This window comes from Catharus ustulatus, chromosome 21 (genome assembly GCF_009819885.2).
Source record: "Catharus ustulatus isolate bCatUst1 chromosome 21, bCatUst1.pri.v2, whole genome shotgun sequence".
NCBI lineage: Eukaryota > Metazoa > Chordata > Aves > Passeriformes > Turdidae > Catharus > Catharus ustulatus.
Window position 1 is genome coordinate 528907 of NC_046241.1, and position 16886 is coordinate 545792.

At 49.4% G+C, this 16886-nt stretch overlaps 1 protein-coding gene across 6 annotated transcripts in view; it reads right to left on the reverse strand.

The window, feature by feature from the left end:
* The window catches only part of EXD3 (exonuclease 3'-5' domain containing 3), a 256655-nt gene that overhangs the window by 122705 nt on the left and 117064 nt on the right, over positions 1 to 16886 (reverse strand). For 5 of the 6 annotated variants that reach the window (XM_033077471.1, XM_033077472.1, XM_033077470.1 and 2 more), the window contains 8 exons: positions 14877 to 15043; positions 13259 to 13397; positions 12705 to 12918; positions 11606 to 11715; positions 10286 to 10481; positions 9017 to 9183; positions 7899 to 8033; positions 6575 to 6745 (listed from right to left, as the gene is read on the reverse strand). In XM_033077471.1, the coding sequence (XP_032933362.1) occupies positions 6575 to 6745; positions 7899 to 8033; positions 9017 to 9183; positions 10286 to 10481; positions 11606 to 11715; positions 12705 to 12918; positions 13259 to 13397; positions 14877 to 15043 (1299 nt within the window). The remainder of the gene's footprint in view (positions 1 to 6574; positions 6746 to 7898; positions 8034 to 9016; positions 9184 to 10285; positions 10482 to 11605; positions 11716 to 12704; positions 12919 to 13258; positions 13398 to 14876; positions 15044 to 16886) is intronic. The other variant, XM_033077473.1, reaches the window with a different exon arrangement.

Genomic DNA, 16886 nt, shown 5'->3' on the forward strand with positions numbered 1-16886 from the left:
GAAGGAGGCATGAGGTTATTTCTCTCCTCTGGCTTGGATTCTGTTGGAAGCCCTCGTGTTTTTCACTGACTCCAGATGTGTGTCGTGGAGGTCTCTCATCTGGTTCAGAATGCAGCAGCTCTCTCTGGATCCATCTCTACCCTTGGCAGGAAGACATATTTGGGATCAGAGTCCTGCTACACTTCCCAGAGAGACACCAGCGAGCACAGCCAGGGAGCACCAGACAAACCAACCATGACTTTTAAGCTTTGTCTTGGGTAGTCATTCTTTTAAGACTCACTGGACCAGTAGCAACAGGAAACAAGGGGGAGAAGGCTCTGAAGGCCCCATGCAGGCAGCTAAACAACCTGTTTTTTCATTTTTTCTTCTTCCTGAGCTTTCAGGTATCTGCTTTGCTCCTTTAGTTGTGAAGTCACTCTTTGGTTGAAAGTTCTGCACTGAGAAAGCAATTGGCAGCAACTTCTAAAGCATCTTTCTAGAGGCAAAATTACTGAATTTCTTTCAAAATCAACCCTCTCTCTCTCAATAAAAGAAAAAACCTCTAAGAACAGGAGCCTTGAAGGGGCAGCACAGACTCCCCATGCAGTTCTGCTACTGAGCAGCCACCACAGCACCCTTGTGGCATGTTAGTGAGGGAAGTCTGGTAAGTCAACAGCAAAAGGTCACCACAGGGATTTGCCAACAAAGGAAAAGGGATGTGAAATTCCTCCAGACCCATGTTTGCTTCAGGGTAAGTCTGAGGATTTCACAGCTGGAACACTCCATTCCGACTTTCTGCATCCAGGGTTAATTAGTTCAAGCTTGATAAATTCCCTTATCTAAATGGCTCTGCAGAGACAGGCAAAGAACATCAAATAAAAAGGAGAAAAGCAATAACTCTTCCAACATGTTTTTCTGCCTCTGGAACAGTGACTGGGAGAAGCATGCAGAGCTAGAAAAGCCATGTGATAGCACACATCTGACTGAGACCACAGAAGGTATGTGCTGGAGAAAAGGACACAAATTCCTTCTTTTCCTCCAAAAGCAACAAGGGAAGGCAGCACTGGGACCATGGGGGGATGTGTGGTCAGGGATGCAAATGAGAGGAAAAGAAGACCCAGGGCAGCAATTTGGCATGGATGTCAGGGACCTGTGCTCCAGCCCAAGTGCTGCAGAGAGGGCATTGGCCTCAGTTTCACAATCTATTACAAAGATAATATCAACTTCCTCTGGAAAAGGCTCAGACCTTCTGGATAGAAAGCACTCCCTGATCTGTTGGTATTACTGATTAGCGCTTAACGTGCCTGTCTGTTCAGCCAACTTCCATCCTGCAGAAATGAATGAACCCACAGGAATTACTGTCAGAGAGACCTGGAAGGGCAATGACTGAGGACAGAGGGCAGACAGAGCCCCTTTGTTTTCAAGCCAGCACCAGCAGCAGGATGATTCGTGACAACCTAAAGTGAACTGAACCAAGGCCAGAGGAGGTTCTGAAAAACAGCAGCACAAGGCTGTGGATTTGTAAGTTAAACTTTGCCAAGTCTGTGCAAGACACATTGGGCAATGCCACATGTCCTTAAAGAACCAAACTGCAGTACAGGAAAAGCTGTGTCTCCCTTGCAGTGATCCTGAGCCTGGGCCAGCAAGGCCCCACTTCAGTCCAAAAGGGAGTGGACAGAAAGTGTCTGCCCCAGGATATGCACTGGGAAAGCACCCAGACAAGGATCTGCTAGAGAAGGGGATCACAAAACCCAGCCCAAACCCAGAGCCCCTCCCTGTAATCCCAGGCTTTTTTAAAAGATATAGTAAACCAAGAGTTTAACAGATCTGAGAACCCTCAGTCCAGCCCTCCCTAATCTTCTCTTCAGCATTCCTGAAAAGTATAAATTGCACTGAGTTATCACAGGATTTTTTAACATGGCCTTAAGTGTCACACCAAAACCATCTACCCAATTTTGTTTCTCTGTGCAGACCCATTTGTATCAAGGTCTTCAATGAAAGACCTTCTCCTCCTGCTTACCAAACATCAAAAGCCAAGTCTTGATCTTAAAAGTAACACAGCTCTTCATCTGCCCTCTGTGAATTTAGCTCCCCACCAGACTAAATAAAGACCAGTAAACCTGGAGAATGTCATCTACATAAAAAATATGGAAAAAGTCAGTCAAAGCTGAGACAAGATCCAAGATTAGATTCCCCCATTACGTGAAGATCTGCTCACTGCAGGATTAAAATCCCCTTTGTGTCACTTGGCTCCAAATCAGTCTAGGGCAATTTAGATCTGGGTGCACACTGCTCTATCTGGCTCCTGAGATCCATCCAGCCTGGCCCTCCTCTGCGACTTGCTGGTTCACCTGGAGGTTTGGAGGGTAGGTGTAACCTTGCAATGGAATCTTCCACAGCACAGGAGCCTCAGGAAGCCAGTTTTACCTGCCTTCTGGTTATTAGCATACTTCAAAAGATACCAGGTTTGCTTTAACATCAGATTATCCTTAGAGATGAGGATGATTTTGAAGACCAAGAGCAAAGTCCATTAAAAAAATAACCAACCCAGAACTTAACTGAAGCAGCTTTGAGATTCCACTGAGTGTCTTATTACAAAACTGAGACTACCAACATTTTCTTAAAACCTTCTGCTCCTACCCTGAGGATGTACTGTAGTCACTCAGGTTGCTGGGTGACCCTATAAGGATGGTGTGAGAAGGATCCCACTGCTTTGCCTGATTCTGCAAAACCGCAAAGAAAACAGGGACATCCACTTTTCCATCCCCTTCCAATTATCTGGAAAATTCAAAACATAGGTTTAAGATTCTCTGCAAAGAGAAGTTTACAGAAGACAAGATGGAATTATAGAATAGTTTGGCATAGAAAGGATCTTTAAAAGGTCATCCTGTTCCAACTCCCCTGCAGTGAGCAGGGACATCTTCAGGTGTGTCAGGCTGCTCAGAGCCTCCATCCAACTTCACCTGGAATTTTCCAGGGATGAGGCATGAAAGACCCGGGTAGGAACACAACAGGCACGGGACACAATTTTATGTAAGGAAACTTGTATTAATTGCAAATAATGTGTTGCTTATAGGACTAAGTGCAAAGGTAAAGGGTGGATTACCCAAAACCAGCACCTGCATACGCAGAACCTGCTGCATCCCAGAGATGGAATCTCCACATTCTTTAGCCCATGGATTGCCTGGAGCTGAAGTCAGGATCCCTGGGGAGGAATGGTTGGATGCACACAGCCCTTCTTCAGAGAGGCCATACAGCAGAGACCTAGGCTCGGGCCAGTCTGGGCCACTGCCCCAAGTTCTGCAAAGGCCCTGCCCGAGGTGCAGGACTGGGTAGTGCTCACTGGCAAGGAGATGTGGGGACAGCACGTGGTGGGTCCCGCCAGCTCTCAGTGCACAGGCTGCAAATAGTGTCAGGTAAAGGAGCTTGTCCAGCACATCTGGAACGAATTCCACCCCCAGCTGCAGACCTGCTATGCTACATAGGTGCGTGCATGTGCTACAGCATATAGGACAGCATGGTAACATGGGAAAAACAACACGGCCACCCCATCAAGTGAGAGGGCTTAATGAAACCACTCCCACTGCCCTTCTGAGAGGCTCATGGACAGGAGCTAAAATGCTGTGAGTTCTTCACTTTTCACACAAGGACAGATTTAACCAGAGACATTTTCAGTATGAATTTCCACTGTTTTTCCATTTTTAAAGATTTTTCGTATCTGCACTTATGACAGGCAACTTTAATCAGATACTTCTCCAGTCATGGCATCATTATGGCATCATAATGGCATCATTAAATCACAGATTATAAGCTGGTAGCATCTTACAGGAGATAAACAGAACCACAGAATCATTAAGGCTGGGAAAGACCTCCCAGGTCATTGAGTCTAACCATTAACCCAGCACTGCCAACTCCACCATTAAATCTGGTCAGCCAGAGGGGATCCAGTGGATCGTGGTGCCAGAGGCCCTGCTCTCACACCTCTGCAGATCTGGCATGATAAACGCACCATGACAAGTCCAAGATAAAATGTTTAGTCAATAACAACAGCACAATATGAAGCGGAACACAGGACACAGGTTTCACATCCATGGGAATGGGGGTTGCCAAACCAATTCCTGCCACATGTGCTACCCTAAGCAAAAAAATTAATAAAATCCATAACTGCCCAAGCACAGCTGAGAAGTTCTCAGGCTTTTAAGCTTAATCCCAAATAACAGAGGGTGAAGGACCAGATCCACCTGCCCACAAGTACTTGAAGCCACTTTAACAAAGAAAAGGAATGAGAACAGTAAAGAGCAAATGCCAGGTGTTGCAGGAGTTCTTGGCACAAGGAGAAGTGTAGTATGACTGATAAATCATTCGATTGAAAAGACTTTAATGAAGAGCAAACACTAATGCTGTACACTCTTAGGTGTTCCTAGTGACACCGGTTTGAGACTGTGCCGGGACAACACCCAAATCATCTGTCTTGTACTCAGTGACCAGGATCCAAACCCTCTGCTGGCCTTTGCAATAACATTCCCAAGTTTTTGGGCGTAGCGGGGTCAACATTGAACTTTGATTCAATCAGGACCAGCCAGATATAAAACAGGGTGGGAGGAGTCTATTTTTATCTTTGATTATCCAAGCCCAGATCAAAGGCTCTGCAATACAGTAACACTCCAAGGGCTTTTGATAGTGAAAGGATGTTTGTCCGGTCACCATAGAGAAAGCAATGTCAAACATCCTGTCCGTGGCACGATAAGGGATGGGGATGGGAACTGGAGACGGGGCTCTGGGGGGAAGCACTGAGAACCAGTTTGTTTAAATAACTTGTGCAAGTTTGGCAGGGAGGAGATATTAATTATTTCTGCAGAAGTTAGAGCCTGCCCCGGATTCAGGCCAAGCAGACACCTGAAGAGGAAACATCCTGCACACCAGGCCGGGTGATCTATGCACATTTGATAGCACACACTATGTGGGCTGGATATCTCTGTTGACTCCCTCGAAGGCAGGGAGGCCCTCTGGGAGACCTGGCCAATTTAAAGAATTGGCAATCACCAACCACATGAAGTTCAACAATGGAAAATGTTAGATTCTGCACTTGGGGTGGGGCAACCCTGGTATAGAAACAGACTGGAGAAGAAGATGCTGGAGAGCAGCACCTTGGGAGGGGACCTGGGGGTGCTGGTTGACAGAAAGTTGGATGTGAGTCAGCAGTGCCCTGGAGCCAGGAAGAACATCTGTGTCCTGGGAGTATCAGGCCTGGCATCCTGGGCTAGTCAAGGGAGGAGATAGTCCTGCCCTGCTCTGGGCTGGGGTGGCCTCACCTCAAGCCAAGTGCAGTTTTGGGCAGCACCGTATAAGAAAGACATTATGCCATTAAAGAGTATCCAAAGGAGGGCAATGAAGATGGTGAAGGGCCTTGAGGGGAGGCTGTATGAGAAGTGGCTGAGGACACTTGGTATGTTCAACCTGGAGAAAAGGAGACTGAGGGGAGACCTCATTGCAACCAAAACTTCCTGGTGAGGGGAAAAGGAAAGGAAGACACTTATCTCTGTTCTCTATGACCAGGGACAGGACTTGAGGGAATGGCCTGACATTGTGTCAGGACAGGCTCAGGCTGGAGATCAGAGAAAGGTTCTTCCCCCAGAGGGTGCTGGGCACTGCCCAGGCTCCCAAAGGAATGGGCACGGCCCCGAGGCTGCCAGAGCTCCAGGAGCATTTGGACAGCACTGCCAGGGATTGGGATTGTTGGGGTGTCTGTGCAGGGCTAGGAGCTGTTCTCAATGATCCTTGTGGGTCCTTTCCAGCTCAGGAGATTCTGTGATTCTGTGATCTGCACTCCTGGGACTGAAATGTGCCTGAAATGAAGCAGCATTTGTCTCTCATCCGGTAGGCAGAGGGGCAGACTTGTTATGGGAGCCCAGAGCAATACTCATGGTCCCCTCTTCCTTTCCCAGATATCACTGCAAGTTGTGGTTGATCACCTTTGGGTCATCTCACAAGACCAGCCATGATGTTACATGGCCATTGATTAAGGACATTCTCCCTTCTGTATTAACAGGCATTTTCAGATTATGGTTCTGCCCAACTGACCTGTACATAAGGCAGACAAATACCTTCCCTGTAAACCCAAACTGGAGTGCATTAGAAATCTAAGTGAATGTTGGTTCCTTTTACTGACTTTTGCCTTTTTGCAAACACACAGCATCCCCAAAGACACTTGGTCACATCTTTGGGGGTTGGTCTTTAAGGTCCTTTTCAAGTCAAACCAAACCATTTTGTGATTCTAACTTCTTTACCCTCCACTTGTGTTCTTCTCATGACTCAAACTGCCCCAGCTGCCAAAAACACAGACACATGTAAGAGTGAGATCATAGCAGTCTCTTTCTGCTCCCCTTCTCTTTCCTGGAAGTGGATAACCAAGGCCACATACCACTGCAGGGACCAGTTGATTCCAGCTGCCAGAGCCCGGAGTGACCCAGAGAGCTGGAACTCAGCACAGTGATGGAAAGAGGGACCCACAGGGCACCTCCTGCAGCCTGAGCTCCAGAGCAGCTTCCTAGTAAGCCCCAGCATGTCCCCATGGAAATGGGAGCTGTGAACTCACCTCAGCAGCTTTCCTGTGGTCATCCTCATTGTCCAGTAGCCGGACATCCACGCCCAGGCAGCGCAGGTAGCGCCCCAGGCCCTGCAGCATGTTGTCACAAACCACGCTGAACTCCCGGGGGGAGATGGGGGCAGGGCAGCCTGAGGGCTCTGTTCTGGGTCCTTGGCATTCCTAGAGAAAGGCAGGAGATCCATAAGGAGCAGAAGGCTGATTCTCAGTACATTTGTGTTTTTCCTCCCTGTGTTTGTTTCACCCATCACAGCACATCCAACTGCCTCCTTCTACGTGTGTCACCACTTCCCCATGCTCTGCAGCACCTCTAGATCCTCCTTCCCATCCTGTCCACATTGCCATCACCACCTGGGCAGGGGGCAGAACATGATGGGGCTAATCCTGAGTTCGCCATTCTCTCCCTGACTAGCTGGCCACCTGATCCAGGGACCTGCAGCCTTTTCATGGACAAGTGCCAGCCTGGCGTCCAGTGTTCTGCTCTGTGCAGAACACTTCAAGAAGTCACAGAAACATAGTCAAGGGCTGATGTTCCCTGAAATTAGTCTGCAATTAATAAATATGTGCCAAAACTATGATTTGGAACAGACAGAGGGAGAAACAGGTAGACAAAGCAACCACATCAACTCTATTATCTTTGGAAGGTTAAAAATAGGCAGTGCCTGAATTCTGTTTGTTTTGTTTCAAATGTCTGCTGCTGGAGGAGTTCCTGCACTTGGAGGACTTTGGCTTTGGGAGGCTCCCAGAAGTACAATAGCTAAGTTCATGGAGAAGGGAAGTTATTAAGGAACTTCCAATGTCCAGCTTTTGACTCCAGGAACTTGAATCAGCTGGGATGACTGAAGGACACTGCCAGCAGCTATGCAGGGAGCCAGCACTGCAGATCAGTTCTGCAGGAGCTGGCCCCAAGCTGGGAGTGCTGTGGCACACCAGGCAGCTCCACCTGGGCTGTCCATGGGAACCAGGTCAGATCAAAGAGCAACACTGGTGTGATGTTGCAGCTCCCAACAGCTGGTCCCTGCACCCAGGGCTCTGAAGCACTGGGCAGACTGGGCTGTCACCAGCTCCTGCAGGATCCTGGTGGATGCAGCTGTGACACCAGAGCATGGTGACAAGGGATGGAGCTGCCCCATGAACCTGAGGCAGTTGGAGACACTACCCCTGGCTGCTGCTGCTGTTCAAACAGATGTGCAGAAGCTGCATCTGGCTCTCAGACAGTGTTTATCCAGTGGCCAGCACTGTCATACAGAGCTTTTTTCTCATGCTTCATGCCAGCAGAGAGCAAAAAGCCTATAAAAGAGAATAGAGTCATTACCCCCACTTCAGATAGTGGACCAGGAAACAGTGGGAAAGACAGCTTGGAGTCCTGCAGGATGCAGTCAGGAGAAGTCTGCTTTTTTTGGTGTCCCAGTCCAGGTTTTACCAACTGCCTCTCAGCTGATGAATCTGACTGTACAGAATACAAAGATGACCTGTGGGTTTCCCAGGTGGTTGAAGCCTCAAGTGCTCACTTTTCCCTCCTCTGCAGCAGCAACCCAGCTCTGTTGTACCACACAGCCTTCCCATGAACACAGTGCTCAGGGAGAAGCTCCATGTTCTCCTGCTTGCTGAAGGCCAAGGGATGCTGCACATTTACACACAGGTGGACACAGTCAGCAGCATCTCAGCCCAGGCACGGAAAGGGGCACTGACTTCTGGAGCTCTACACACACACTTGGGGCTCCTCAGAATGCACAGATACACATGGTGAGTCTTCTCAGGCAAAAACAAAATGAGATTGTGCCAAGGTTTCCAAAGGTGCACAAACCATTGAATGGTTCCATTTTAAATGTAAAACTTTATTACTGAGAGGCACCAGTCACATTCCAAGATACTTAATCAGTCGCATAGCTCTGGTGGAGTTCTAAGGCTCTGCCACAGAACAAACTCCTGGGAGAGGCCTCTCATGGAATGTGGTGGTGGGCAGGGAGGTAGAGACAAGCCTTCAGCAGAAAGGCATTTTTGATGGATCATTTGCTTTTAACTTTGCAGACTTCTACTCCAGACACAATAAAGGAGATATTCCCAGTGTGAAAGCAAGGTGTGGAAACTCAGTAAAAAGCAAAAGTAAGGAAGTAAGAGTTTTGAAACCTTGGCCACAGAATCCAGACCAAAAATGTGGAAGGAGCATTTCCACAAGCAAGGCTTACTGAGCTTAGCAAACCAATCTGCACTCACACTGTGCAAAGACAAGCGAACCTCATAGTGCAGGGAAAGCTGGACCCAGGAAGGCCAAGGAGAGAGTACAACATCCTAGGAGGGAGGGCTGAAGAGGATGTTTGCTGCAAGAGTCCTGATAACAGCTGTGCACAGTGAATGGTGTGACTGAGAGCTGCAGTGTATGATTTGCAGAGGTCCTGAGCAACAAGCAGCTCTTTGAAGATGTTTACAAACCTGTCCAGAAGGTGATGGTGCTTCTTGTTTATTCAGCTGCTTCTTTGCCCTGGGTTTTTTGCTTGGTTTTCCCACCAGACTGTCTGTCAGGTCTGAACCCAGACCAAAGCTCTCGGGGTCCTTGCAGAGCCTCTCGTAGATCTCCAGCAAGCAGTAGGCATCTGAGGCTGCACGGAAGAGAATGTGAGCCTCAGCTCATATGAAGCTCATTCAAAAGTAAACCAAAGGCTTTCCCGAGGCAAGGAAGAGCCCCCTCCTTTGTAAAAGTCACTGTGAACAACCGTGAAGTGGCAACTCCCTCAGGTCATACCCTCAGCTTCAGGACTGACTCACTGAGCATCACAGATGAACCCACAGTCACAGGGGGTCAAGGCAGAAGTGCCTAAAGAGAGGGTCTGCCATCTCCACTCTAACCCAATAACCCAATGCAAACTGCAGTGTGTCTCTTCCAACCACCACCAGGTAGCTGCAGCCAGCCCCTGTTCCTCACCATTGTCCCTGAGCCTGCCCACAGCTCCTTATCACCCCTCTTGACAGGAAGGGAATTTCCCCAGGAGATGCAATATCTGAGCAGGTACTGCCCGAGCTGTTTGCAATCACCTGCCCACACTCACTGCCGTGTGCTGCTGCTCCCTGCAATGGCAACAGGAGAACTCTCCGAGCCAGTCTGACAAGTCCCAGTGATTTTTGTGGGAACTGTGTCAGCTTCAAGGATAGTCGAATTTAACAAAGGGCTGGTTTGCATCAGCAGACTGTCCTTTGATGCACCAGGAAAAGATTCAGACCCAGACTTCTGACTCTGGGGTAATCAGCAATAAACTCTGTGGGTCCCTCCAACAGCCCTGAGTCTGTGCTGCAGTTTCTGACACCACATCTGCCCATTTCAAACCCAGCTCTAACAAGCACCTCACTGTGACAAATGAACACAGCATTTATTTCCCAGGAAGGCTGTGAAATGAGGCAGAAGGAAGTGGACTTTCCTCCTTTCAGTTACTGAGAGGAGTTTCCACTGAGGTGATGTTTCATCACACAAAATCTGCAAAGCGCAGGAATTCCTTCATAAGGGAAATAATGAATCACTGGACAGTTTAAACTTCAGCCATTAAAGTCATGTCCTCAAAAGGACAAACAAAACATGTGCTGGCTCCTCTGAACAGGAACTAATCTGCAAAGCCATTTTCTTCCTCTGCTACTTAATGACTTTCCTGGGGACAGAGAAGCCAAACACAGCCTGCCCTGGGCACCTGCAGCACCCAGCCAGGGCCAGACCTGCATAGAGGATCTGCTCCTCCCGGAGTGGCCGCTTCTCCCAGTTTGAGAGCTGCTCTGTTTTATCCAGAGGCTTCCCCAGCACATGCTGCACCAGGAGGCTGAGTCCCTTCTCCGACTGCCTGACCCCTCTCTCTTCGTGGCTGTGCTCCGGGGACAGTCCATCGACCTTCCGGCTGTCCTTCCCCCACTGCAGCTGATGGAAACAAAAAGATAGAAACCACCTGGTTATGAAGCAGCTCCCAAACCACCTCCTGCTCCAGCTGGTGGGGCCAGGCACAGCCCTATCACATCCATCTCGTGCCTGGCATATTGAACTCCAGCCCTCAGACAAGGGCTGGGATGGCACGAGATAAACATGGCGTCAGGTTATTTGTTTAACAAACACACTTGCTGGAGAGAAATCTCTTCCATAGCCAAGGAAGGGAAAACAGGGCATTCTTGTACAGCCCTGCACCAGAGCAGCAGGACTGGGATGAAGCTCCTTGGGGCTCTGCAGGGTGCTCACCAATGCTGGCAGCTGCTGGGCATGCACTCAGTAAAGGACCAGCAGTGGCAGTTCAGCACCTTTCTCCTCCTAGTCCTGGTGGGAAAAAGCATTCCTACGGCAGCCTGGGCAGCAGTCCTCCCTGCAGCTGCCATTTCTCAGCTTAAACTGTGGGCTGTTGGCAGCTATGTTAGCCCCTGCAGCACTTCCCAAGTTAAGCTATCAATCCCAAAGATCTGCTTCACCTCAACCCACGGCCTCAAACACACTCTGTACACTTTACCCATTAAAATGGTTGTGCTGAACATTTTCACAGACTGTTGAAAACTCCTGCATGCAAACCCAGGGACAGCTGTGCTTCAGCTGACCAGAAATTCCTGTGGTGGACCCACCAGGAACTCCAGCCCTCCTAGGAACATCAGGGTTCTGTGCAAATCATTAACTCCATCATATCTGCTTCAATAATGCATGGCCTTGGAGTAGCAGAATTTCTACAAGAACTTCCTCTTCCTAAGTACAACTTGTGCTCAGAAACCTTGTCCTGGCTGAATGGAGCTGGGTCTCCAAGAGCTTTTCACAGCTTTTATAAAGGCTATGAAAAAGCTGTCAGTATCATAAGCTTTAACTTTTTAGTTGATGAAAACAAAATTCTTCTGTCTTCCTTTACAAAATCCCAACACCTCAAACCCTCTGGAGGAAATGGTCTCTTTACTCATGAAGCCATCTCCCTGCCAATCCAGGATGCAAACAGACAGTGCTGTGGATTCAGGACAGTTATCCATCATCACATGCAAAAGACACCATTTCCCACATCTCCATGTGTTTATCCTTACTTGTTTGTCCACTGCAAGAAGATCCACCACACCTTGCATTTGCTTCTCCATGTCTTTCAGAGGAGAACATGTGGCTGCAAGGCTGCTGAGGTCTCCAGACATCCCATAACCTGGAGAGAAAAATAGCTCAAATCACACAGGTAAGAAAACTCAAATTATGGTTAATGCACTGCAGCTTCTTCTGGTTCAGAGTAAAAATGCTGAAAACCTATTTATAAAGCATTGGTGGGAAGACTGTTCAAACAGTGGAATAAGACTAGCTCCTGTCATTCTGTTCCAAAGAGACACTCCTGCAGATAAAGGGAGAAGATAGGTGGATGAAAAATGCTGAGTTTAGGATGAATTTATGTAAAATCTGGGAAAGGTATTTTTGAATTTGCCCTTGAAAGCTAGGTTTAGCAGCTCCTGATAAAAGCCTCCCGAAACCATGTATGGTAATTTAGAAGTCTCTGGTGTTCAGCACAGCAGGTCTGGGACAGGGACAGCACACCCAGACAGCTCTGCCCACCAGAATTACCAGAACCACTGAAGGTTGGGTGTCAGTTGAGGATTAGTACAGAGCTAGGACAATCCCAAGTCTGAGAGTGCAAGTCAAATCAGGGATCTTGGATCTGAAATGGGGAGATATAATGGCATGGACCTGTGTCAGGGGAGAGTCATGCTGGAGCTCAGGGAAAGGTTCTTCCCCCAGAGGGTGCTGGCACTGCCCAGGCTCCCCAGGGAATGGGCACGGCCCCGAGGCTGCCAGAGCTCCAGGAGCGTTTGGACAGCGCTGCCAGGGATGGACAGGCTGGGATTGTTGGGGGGTCTGGGCTGGGATAGGGGTTGGACTGGATGATCCCGCTGGGTCCCTTCCAGCTGTGGATATTCTGTGATTCTCAGAATATAGATACAAATACAGAATCATGCATTTCTATCATTCCCAGTTACACTAGTCACTGCTTCCTGGCCTGGCAGTGTCTGAACACTCAGGACCACAAAAACTAGTTCTATGGCAAGTGCATTTAGGGAATGACAACACGAAGAGGACCTAGGAATGACAAAGATGACAATACAGGCTGTGTGAAACCCCAAGGTGGGGAGGAGAGAGGGGTGTTACCTAGTTTAGTGATGGCTGTGTCTGAATAGAGCATCTGGATGAAACGGGAAAGCTTCTCCTTCTCTCCCTCAGCCTCAGCTTGCTTGAGGAGCTGTGGCAGGTCCAACAGGAATACCTCATCCTTCAGTGCAAGTTGCAGGAGGGCGACACGGGGCTTCCCCACCATGCCAAAGGAAGGCTTCCACTCCATGTCCACACCAACGACTTGCCCAGGCTGCAACACAGACACTTTCTGCTCCCAGAGCCTCCCTGTGCTTAAGAGGAGCCTGGAGAATCTGTCCAGGACATGAGCATTTCCTTGCCAGCACCTGCAGTTCTTTGTGTCTGTGCCACAGACGCAGAGAACTTTCTCAGCACCTGCATCACCCGCGGGAACCTTCCCTCGCACAACTCCCAACACATTCCCCAAACCAGAGCAGCCTAAAAAGCAGCAGCTATTCTTGGCTTGGGGAGGTAGGCAGTGGATGGCAGTGGCCACATCCAGCTCTGTGTCTCAGCCTGACATGGAGTTCCAGCTCCTTGACCCTGCCAGGCCAATCCCAGGTAACACTCACCTGCAGCACCTTCTCCCAGCACTGCAGCGTCTCCTCCCATGTCTGCAGAAAGTGAATATTTTCCCGTGAAATAGGAATCTGGTAATAGTCCTTCTTCTTACTGGCCTCGTAATTGTCTGCTTTTGTGACTTCTTCTACCCTGCACAGAATCAGATGTAACAGTTTGAAGCTGTGCAAAGCCAGGAGGAAATCTTGGATTGGAGCAAGAGGGCTAAGTTTTATTCTCCTTGTTTCATCCCAACCCTCTCTTTCCCCATGACACTCAGCTCTTTTTCAGAGAAAATAAACTAATCAAAAAGATCCAGCTCCCTTGGACAGATCACACATTTCCGGATAGTCTCTTTCCCATACAGACTTGAAATGGTTCATTATTTGGGAAACTATTAGTAACCTTATGTTTGGGAGGTTGTGTGCCCAAATTTGCAGCAGAGCAGCTCTTCCTGCACAAACACTCTTTCTCATGGGTTTGTGTGCATGGGAAGTCAATGTTTGTGTGAAATATTTAATGAAGGCGTGCAGCCTCAGGTCTCCAGGAATATTCTCTCCTGTAAAGCTCAGGAGCCCCATGTGGTGTGACCAGAGACAGATGATGTCATTTATATGCTGGTGCCACCTTGTTGTGTGCAGTGTGAACTCCCTCTGGGAACCTGTGGCTGTGTTACTCAATAGACAGGGCAGCCAGACTGTTTTATGGGGTTCCATGGCTCTGCTGATTTTATAGCAGCTACCACAGCAGGTATAATGACTGGATGAGTAAACTGCAGTACAAAGGGGTTTATTCATCTGTCCCAGCTCCTCACACAGGGCAGAGCACACCCCCACCTGCCTTCCCTCCACAGCACAGGTTCCCACAGCACAGAGATGTAGTGATGGGTTTTATCTCTGGATGCACGGTCTGTGGCTCAGCCACACACCTGTAATCACCCCTTTGTGTTTTGTGGGCTTATCCCTCATGGAGAAACCTCCTGGCTCCCAGCTAGAGGCTGCTGTGGCTTCAGGAGGAGGATGAGGAGGGCAGCTCCAGCAGTGCTTTGGAGAGAAGCAGGAGCATGTCCAAGACAGACAAGAGTTTTCTGTGGTCAAGAAAAGCCATGGACCCTCTGGAGAAAGTGTTTTGAGGATGTTTACATCTGTGTTGTATTTCCTGAGGTGACACAGTGCTTGAACAAGTGCAGATTTGTACGAGGAGAAAGAGCAGATCCACAAAACCAGGATCCCTGAACATGAACTGTTCAAGACCAACTGTGGGACCTTCCCAAAATCATCAGCATAAAAAAAAATTAGTAAAACTTTGACAGATCTGCAATCACCTCAGTAAAACAGAGGAATATTTGCACTGCTGATCTGGCAGAGGAGGTGTAAGAAACCCCAGCAGCATGAAGCCATCTCACAGAGCTTCTGTGTACTCAGGCATTAAAATGCCCCTTTCAGAGACATTTCCAGGCTTAGGACAAACAAATGCAGTGTGTGCAGGGCCACAACAGGATCCAAGTACATGGAGGAAGCCTTTGTAAACTTCTGTTCCCAAGGATGCATCATGGCAGACGATTTTAAGCAAATATACAGTGTTTGTATGACAAACAATCTACGTGGAAAAGGCACCAAACAGTGGATTTACCTGTCTTGGATGTGCAGCTTCTGCAGCTCCTCAGCCACGGCTTGAGGCAGCATCTCAGGGGGCACCTGGTAGCGCTGCGCCCACCGCGCCGCCCCGCACGCATCGCAGTGACGGAGCAGTGACTGCACCAGCTGCCCTTGGAGCCAGCGGTTCTCCCCAACTGTGCTCTGCAAGGTCAGGGGGGGAAGGCAGACTGTCAGTGCAACTTCCATTGTGGGCGTTTCTCCCCCTCCCAGGAGGCACCCTCATTGTAAAGGCCTTATTCCTTATATCTAGTCTGAATCTCCTGTTTTAGTTCAAAACCATCAGCTGTTGTTCTGTTGCAACAGGCCCTGCTAAAAACCCTGTCTTCATCTTTTTTATTGACCCCCTTTATGTACTGAAATGTTCCTTGGAACCTTCTCGAGGCTGAGCACCCCCAGCTCTCCCAGTCTGTCTTCAGAGCAGAGGGGCTCCAGACCCTGGAGCATCTTGGGACGGCTTAGGATAGACATTCCCTGTCTCTCTAGGGCAGATGGTGATGTGGGCTCTCCTCCATCCTTGGAAGTATTTGGTCGGATTGTTGGGATTGCCAGTCGTCCATAGGTGGCAGGGAGCGCACATCAGCAAAGCATTCCTGAGTGGTGTTCAGAGCCAGGGAAAGGCTGACATCAGCCTCCAGCCCCCTGCCCTGCGTGCTGTGAGACAGGGGCTCTGGGACCCCCCCAGTGCCAGGCACAGCTGTGGTGGAGCTGAGGCTGGCAGCAGGGCCATCCTGCATTGTAATTCAGCTGGATGAAATGTGCTGTGCAAGTCCCACATCCAGCTGGGGTGAACAAAGGTTGCATAAAGGAGTTCTTCCCTCTGTGTCTGTTCAGAGCCCCTGTGAAGGTGTGAACTGGATCATTGCTTTGGGACAAACACACTCTCAGGTGTCACTGTGTCACTCCCTGTGTTCACATCTGCGAAAAGGGACAGCACTTTAGGACATCCCCCACTCCAGCTGTTTCCTGGAGGAACGGAATGCCTTGGCCCACTGCAGAGGTCAGCGGCACCAGCACAAACTCATCCTGCCTGTGCTTTAGACCCAAACCCCAGCTCTGGCCAGAGCATGGCACAGTGCCCACCCTGGCAGGGGTGACCAGCCACTTGAAAGGGGCAGTGACAGTCCCGAGGGTGACAGTTGGATGCACCAGAGCTCTTCTACCTTGTCTGCCTCTGAGAGGCACAGGTGTAAGAGGAAATACAAACACAGTGACACTGAGAGTTACACCAGCTCCTCTCCTCCCCAGACAAACACCTCGGAGCCCCACAGCCATGCAGCAACTTCTCCACTCTGACTTACTCATGGATCTGCCCTTGAAGTTAATATTGTCAAGAAAACCGCTAAAACAAACTGAAACCCTATATGGCGGCCCAGGACCTGTAGCTCTAGGACTGGCACTACAAACGAGAATTTCAGAGGAGTGAAATGCTCAGATCTGCCCTGGAAGTCCATCCCCACCGTTCTCCCTCTGCCCAGCACCGTGCTCCCTCTGCCCAGCGTGTAGGAACAGCTCCCACCTGGGTGGGAGGCTGTGGCCATGGGGCCTCATTCCTCACATTCCTTCAGTAACTAAAAGGTGAGAATTTGTCTTCAAAGCAGACGCAGAGATCAGGAAACAAATCTGTTGACAGCCCCAAGGTAAAAAGGAAGGAAAACAGAAAGCCAAGGAGAAAAAAATTATGACCCCGCCCAGAGGTGCAGGAGGGGGCAGAGGCTCAGAACAGCTCGGAGGGATCTGGCACCCCAGGTGGCAGCAGCCTGCTCAGAAAAACTGCTGCCTCAGCACTCTGTCTGCACCCCGGAGACTGCCAAATGCCAAACCACAACTCTTCTCGTGGATATGTGGAGGAAGAGTTTTACTGCTGTTCCCAAGGCGCTGGGGGCACACAGGGGTCCAGCAGCTCGCTAGCGGCTCAGGTACACGAGGGAAGGGGCAGGGCAGGAAAAGGGCAGGACAATTCTCCTGCTCGTGCTTCTTGCCCTCT